We start from the raw sequence: 7,406 nt of genomic DNA, 5'->3' as shown, positions 1-7,406 counted from the left end.
GATAACTGTTAAAACTGAAGTAGATGGATAGATCAAAAGAATTTTTTAAAGAGGTCAACATATGTTGGGAAAATTCTAGTGACTTTCGGTTATGAGTTATAATGAGTTTGTTTGTGGGTTCAAATGGACCAAAACAAACTCCATCCTATTTTATTTCAAAACAAAACACACAATCATAATTTATCGAAACCGGAAACATCAAAACTGAACAGAAACCAATACCGACCAAAACGAAAAAAAAATCAAAACTGAACTGAGACAAAACCATTTTTTTAATGAACGAGGACGACAGAGAAAACATTTAGTTAGTTGTTTATTTTTTTTTCGTTTTTTATTTATATTTTGACATTATTTTTTTATTAGTATTTTTTAAAGATTTTTGAAACCTTTTTTATTTTAAGAGTAAAGTGTCATTTTCATCCTTTTGGTTTGGCAAATAATGTGAATTTAGTCCAAAAAGTTTATTTTTTGCATATGGACCATCCAGGTTTTCCAATTCTTGCCAATTACATCCAAATAACTAACCCCGTTAAATTTAATCGTTAAGTGAGGGGTAGACATGTCTTTTCACTCTTTCTTTATTAATGAGTAAAGTGTCAAAATCATCCCCGAGGTTTGATCTCATTTGCGAATTTCGTCCAAAAATATATTTTTTCATAATTAGACACTCGACGTTTCCCACCCATTGCAGATTTCGTCCAAACTGTTAACTCGGTCCAAATTCAACGTTAACTCAGGGGTTTTAGTCATATAAAGGGTTTAACTCAGTGTAATAATAATAATAATAATAATAATAACAATGTAAACAAACATGTAAAAGGAAAGTAACACCTCTGAGTTAATATTGAATTTAGATCGAGTTAACAGTTTGGACGAAATTTGCAATGGGTGGGAAACATCGACTGTCTAATTATGAAAAAATATATTTAGACGAAAATCGCAAATGAGATCAAACCTCGGGGATGATTTTGACACTTTACTCATATAATAAAGAAAGAGTGGAAAGACATGTCTACCCCTAACTTAATGATTAAATTTAACGGGTTAGTGATTTGAATGTAATTGGCAAGAATTGGGAAACGTGGATGGTCCATATGCAAGAAATAAACTTTTTTGACTAAATTCGCAATATTTGCCAAACCACAAGGACGAAAATGACGCTTTACTCTTATTTTAATGTTTATTTTGGTCAAGATGGATTAACTTAACCCATCTTATCTTGATCTTAACTTATTTTTAGATAAAAAAAAAACCACCTTATCCATACCCAAGCCATTCCAACCCATGACCCAATCTAACACAACACATTTATATTGTCACCTTATAAATTAATAAATTAGGTTTTATCAAATAAGATTAGAAGAGAAACATTTTCCAACCAAACCATATACATGACAATGGTAAATAATTTTTTGTCAAAAGAATATCAATCTGCCTATATATATGTGAAACTTCTTTGTAGTAAAACCAGAAACTATAATTGTGAACCGGAACAAAATTAGTAGAGAAAATACATCTAATTTCTATCAAATAATCGCACCATGGATATAATATTATCATCTTCGGAAAGTTCATAGTATAATTCAACGTATTTCCTCGCCTCCCATAAATCATGGTAGTACTGGTCAGCATGGGTACTCATCTCTTGAATGGTAGATGCCACTTTATGAATGTTATTCTGAAGCTTACCTATTACACTCTTCATCTCCTCCTCATTCTCTTTGGTAAAACAATCAGATCGACCCATCCTATTCATCAGTTGCTGTAGAAGACTTCCGTTGTCGGAGAATTCTGAGATCTGCAACACACATTTATAATCTGATTTCATCATAAACCATCCATCCTCCGTGAACTTATCTTTCACATCAGTACAAGCTTTGAATAGATGCTGCCATAAAGAATGCAAGGGTGTGTCGTCTTTCATCTCTATGAACAGATGCTCAAAATTACCCATAAATACAACCATCATACTGATAACACCTGCAATTTGGATACTTGATATTTTTGCCAACTCCTCTAAGAGCATTCTCGGCAATCCATCCTCTTGGAACATTGTAAATAATACATCCTTTCGGAGCATTCTCTGTAAATCATCCTCTCGGAGCGCTCTCCGTAAATCATCCTCCTGGAGCGGTCTCCGTAAATCATCATCCCAGAGCACTCTCATTAATACAATCTCTCGGAGCACTCTGGGAAAAACATCCTCTCGGATTATTCTCGGTAATGCATCCTCTTGGAGCATTCTCGGTAATACATCCTCTTGGATTATTCTCGATAATGCATCCTCTCGGCGCATTCTCGGTAATACATCCTCTCGGCGCATTCTTGATAAATCATAGTTTTTGAGCATTACATCCAATGATTCTTTTTCTTGGGGGTTGTCAGAGAGTTGTGCTGTGATGAAAAACAGAAAATCAAATGTTCTCCTACAAATAGACAAAAACATTGTTATAAAGTTATCTGAAAAATTAACACTGTGAGTGGTTTCAAGATCATTGAGATGTTGTTTCATCTCTTCATAACTGTAATTGTCAGCTTGACATTTGACCACAATTTGCTCCAGTGCCAACTTTACACTCAACCATCCATCATTGATGTCTTTCAGTGACCGTATGAAATCCTTGTATAGTACTGAAACTCCAAGGCTGATTACATAGTAACAATAAACAAACTTTTCATCCCACCATTCTATCAAGCATAATGAGTACGATGATGATGATGATGATGATGATGATGATGATGATTTTATCATGCATACACCTAAGATTCTCAAAAATTCTTGGTTGATTTCAAGTAGCTCTTTAGTGATTTGGTAGATGCCAACCAAGGAATTGTTGTGTTGACTTCCATAGTCAAGAATGAAATTTACTATCTTAGGAGTATGGTGTTGGAGATTTGGATCATCTTTGCTGCAGGCATTAATATAGGGTTCGTATCTCAAGCTTATATCTTTATGGATACCTTCCCCCACCTCGATCTCGCCTTCGGGTCGCTTCAGGCACATGATGTATTCCTCCCGTATAAAGCGGACACCAACTTTGGTCACGTGTAAATTACTATCTGCAATAAATTGATTCAATACATATCTTAGTGTACGGTAATATATAAAATTTGTACTCTTTATTGGTAGAAAGACATCATTTTTCACGTGTCTGACCTGGTTCCACGTCAAATGAAACATCAAAAATACCCCAGTGAATTGAACCCGCTGCAATTCTTTGAGGATCATCAACTATCGTCCAATAAAGAATAATCTGTGTCTCTGACCCTGCCACCAAGAAGTTTATGGGGATGGGAATTTTCCAATGTTTCCCCCCAAGACGAATATGAGCTGTTACCATGTGATAAGCTTCCATATAGCCATCAATACGGTGGGCAGCAATAACAGCACATATAGCAACCCCAATCCATGATCCTTTAAGAGGCAAACCATTGTAGCCTGGATCCTCAAACCCTGATGGAATTTCACATCCAGCACCAACTATCTCAAACACAGCTTCAGGTGTCATCCAATATTTCGTCCGTATCTACACAAATGACAACATTAAGTATTCACAAATAGTTTGATGCTACATTTTGCAAGAGTCAACATACAGCAACTAACTGTGAGACTTGAGGAGTGTGCATGTAGAGAGAGAAAGAGACAACAGACCTCAAGGTAACTGTTTAATACTTTTTCTGCTAGATTGCTGCCAGGTTTGTCCACTGCCAATTTAGAACAGTTCAAACATAGTATGGTTGGACGATTGTTGAAGCTCAATGCACTGAATTTAGATACATCAACCTCTTTTGCGGAAACATAGTAATTGAATCTACCACGAGGTCCATAATCCATGTCTTCGTCTACTAATGAAAGCTTTGGTAGTGACTTTAGCCTCTTGCAATTATTCAAACAAAGTATTCTCAGTTTTGATAGGAGACCAATACTTGCGGGCAGTGAAACAAATTCATTTCCGGATAGATCCAAAGTTATTAAGTGACATAACAAACCAATACCATCAGGAACCACTGACAGATTGCAATAACTTAGATCAACTTCTTTTAAAGCTGATAACAATGTATCCAAACTAGGGTTTAAAAAACATCCCGTTTTGAATGAGAGCCGGCAGCTATTTACATGCAAGAGTCTTAACTTTTTTAACCGAGAAATGGAAGATGGAAGCTCTTGAATAAAGGTTCCACTAGCATCAAGATTCCTTAGATTACACAATTCCCCCAAGTTTTCTGGTAGTTTCATGATTCTAGTTCCATCCACATACAGATGCTCCAAGCGCTTCATGTTCTTTCCAAAAAGAGGAATATTTTCAAGTTTTGAGCAGCTAGAAAGAACAAGTGCCTCAAGAGCTTCCATTTCCATACAATTTCTTCCGAGGCTTTGAAGACATGTGCAACCTTTGAGATTCAGGTAATATAAACGTTTATGGAGAAGAACCGATTCATGTAGGCTTGTCAAACTTGTGCAGCCTTCCAGATTTAGTTTCAAAAGATTCGGTGCTGATGACAAGTTTGGGATGCTAGTCAAATTCATTGAGAAACTGAGGTTAATAGATCTCAAATTAGGCAGCTCCTGTTGTAATTAAGAAAGGGAAATCGTGAGTTTCTACCTCATGATTGGAAAAATTGTTAATGAGGTATACAGAGAGTTACTTACTATATCTTTCTTCCAAAGAGTTTCAATTTGGCTAGAACACATTTCAAGTTCATAAATGTGTCTTGGTTCAAACTTTGAAGGCAAGGACTTCAAAGAACATCCATACCATTCTAGAATTCTTAGATCATTGGAAAGATACTTAAGTCCTTTAGGGAATTGTACATTACGAATTCTGAGAAATTTTAGATTTGTCATCTTTGAGAAACACTTAGAATCAATGAAGCAATCACTCACTTCACCTCTGTATGGATCCTGGTTAACCACTTCAACAGTTTGAGCTCCCTGTTACAAACAAGCGCAACATCAAAATTTTAAAGCTTGAAATGAGAACAGTTCCATGTCAAATACAAATTTGACAAATATATAAGACTGGAGATTGCAAAATCAGAGATGGACTACTTTTTTAGAGTTATAAGCATCATAATGTAATTAATATTCATATAATTTCTTACCCTAATGTTTAAATTCAATGCATCGCCATGAGACCTGATTGCAATGTGCTTCCCATCATATCTATGTGCTTCCATGCAAAGAATTTTCCAACACATTTGTTGCAGCAGATCATGCATCCACACGCTTTCATCATGATTGATAGTTATGAGACTCTTGTTAATAAGATCAGAAATCCCACGCTCAGAGTACAAACCGATATTCCTTAGTATATCTTTTACCAAATCTTTGTTTCTCCCTTTCAAGAAGCATGCAATATATATGAAGACATAACGCTGATTTTCATTCAGTCTTGCATAAACTACTTCAAGCCTTGCAAGAACTTCTTCCTCTGGAAATTTTTTTAGCATCTCCAACATCTCTTTCCAGTAGTTTTCATCCTTCCCGCATAATTGGTTACCATAAACCTTAAGAGCTAATGGAAGACCACCAGCTAGCTTCACAATGTCATCAGACAACTTTTCATAACCATGTGTAGGATGGCTTTGCTCAAAAGCTGACTGAGAAAAGAGACTGAGAGCATCATCAGGTTTCATTTCCTCACACCAATATATATCATTTATATTATGCGACATCAACAAGTCTCTGTTTGTTGTGGTTACTATGATTCTGCTTCCAGGCCCAAACCATTCAAGCCCCCTAGCTAAATAGGTCAGCTGATCAACATGATTCACATCATCCAATATGATTATAACTTTCAAACCACGTAGCTTTGTGCCCAATAAAGTTTGTCCATGAATAACATTTTGAACACGAGTGCTTTTCTCCTTTAAAAGGTCATCAAGAAGTTTCTGTTGGAAATTGCATAAATTGGTACTATCATCTTGTTTGGTAATCTCCTTGATGTTTTCAATGACACTACTTTTGTCAAACTCACTTTTAATGTCCTTATAGACAGCTTCGGCTAAAGTAGTCTTACCGATTCCACTCATCCCACAAATCCCTATAAAAAGAACTTCACTGAACTCCATTCTCAGTATTCCTTTCACTTCATCTATTCGCGATTTGATTCCCACTAAGCTATTGGGAAGATCTACTGACATTATATCAGGCAAGTTCCTCAAAACTTTGCTCACAATGTCCCTTACCACTTCTGCTTCAACACTACAATAACCAGACATGAGAGTAAGTCATCAGAAGAACCAGACCAGTGACGTTAAGATTCTAAAGTTTAATCACTTATCCAAATTACATGGATAATGCTGAAAGTAAGACCCTACCTGTGTTCTGTCACATGCAATCCCGACACAGCCCCAACTTCTTTGAAAGCAGCTCTCCATGTTTCTACCTTTTCTGGTGCAATTTCAGGATCGGCTTCATGACCAGCAAATCCTTTTTCAAAACAGTTGCTTTGATGGCGCACGTCAGAAGGAAACACATGGTAAAAAATAGGAATAACAATCAGCTTGCCTTGTTTCATGCGATCAGCAATCTTTGTAATTTCCTTCAAACACCATTTTGATGTTGCAAAATTGCTGGATAAAACCACAACGGCAATTCTTGAGGTTTCTATGGCTTCTAGGAGCTCGGAAGCAATGGGCTTTCCAATCTCAAGTGTCCTGTCATCTTTGTAGGTTCTAATGTCATTTCGAATTAAGGCGTCATATAAGTGGCTGGTGAAACCCATACGAGTGTCCTCCCCTCGGAAGCTCATGAAAACATCATAACCATGTGATACTGTTGTCGAAGATGATGATGATGCATATGACAACATCTACAGATTTCACCATAATTAGGTACTAAAGATGAACTATACACAAGTGACACAAAATAGTAAAAGGTGTTAAAAATGAGTAATATAAAGGAACACTAACAAAAAAAAAACAATTTGAACCAAGTTTTTAAAAAATTGGCGTGGATCTATTGTACTTGAAAAACTACACGGGCCACATACGCGGAGCCAACTCTTATTTTCATGAATCATTGATATCAGTCATCAGCGCCCTGCTTGCGGTCCGTGCATATAAGGTATATATGTGTGAACCCTCGGATGGGCAAAAGTGAAATTGCACTAATTTTGACGTTATTTTACTAATCTCGTGAAAATAACGTTAAAACGGCGGAAGGTTAATCAGGCATCATGTGGTGGCATTGATAGTCGAAAGACAAGGGTACATGCACCAATTGGCCGGTGTCCAGATGGTTGAGTGTTATGTGCCTTAGTCCAAGGCTTGATGCAAAACTACTATCGAGCCGGGGGTCTCACCGGAAGCAGCCTCTCTATTCCTACGGGGTAGAGGTAAGGCTGTCTACATCTTACCCTCCTCAGACCCTACCATAGCTTTGCTATTGGTGGGATATGCTG

The 7,406-nt window shown here is 36.7% G+C and overlaps 1 protein-coding gene across 1 annotated transcript; it reads right to left on the bottom strand.

Annotated features, from left to right (window-relative positions):
• Positions 1 to 1,516: 1,516 nt before the first annotated feature.
• Positions 1,517 to 6,815, bottom strand: LOC143542044 (TMV resistance protein N-like). Its single transcript, XM_077034717.1, has 6 exons — positions 6,322 to 6,815; positions 5,104 to 6,205; positions 4,652 to 4,933; positions 3,653 to 4,567; positions 3,158 to 3,527; positions 1,517 to 3,060 (listed from the first exon to the last, which is right to left on the bottom strand). The coding sequence occupies exons 1-6, from the start codon at positions 6,813 to 6,815 to the stop codon at positions 1,517 to 1,519; spliced, it is 4,707 nt and encodes a 1,568-aa protein (XP_076890832.1).
• Between the last annotated feature and the right edge of the window lie 591 nt (positions 6,816 to 7,406).

The sequence above is a fragment of the Bidens hawaiensis genome, unplaced genomic scaffold (genome assembly GCF_021521415.1).
Source record: "Bidens hawaiensis isolate Kalapana, Puna unplaced genomic scaffold, B.hawaiensis_p1.1 tig00012744_1, whole genome shotgun sequence".
NCBI lineage: Eukaryota > Viridiplantae > Streptophyta > Magnoliopsida > Asterales > Asteraceae > Bidens > Bidens hawaiensis.
This window is presented reverse-complemented; position numbering and strand designations above follow the sequence as displayed.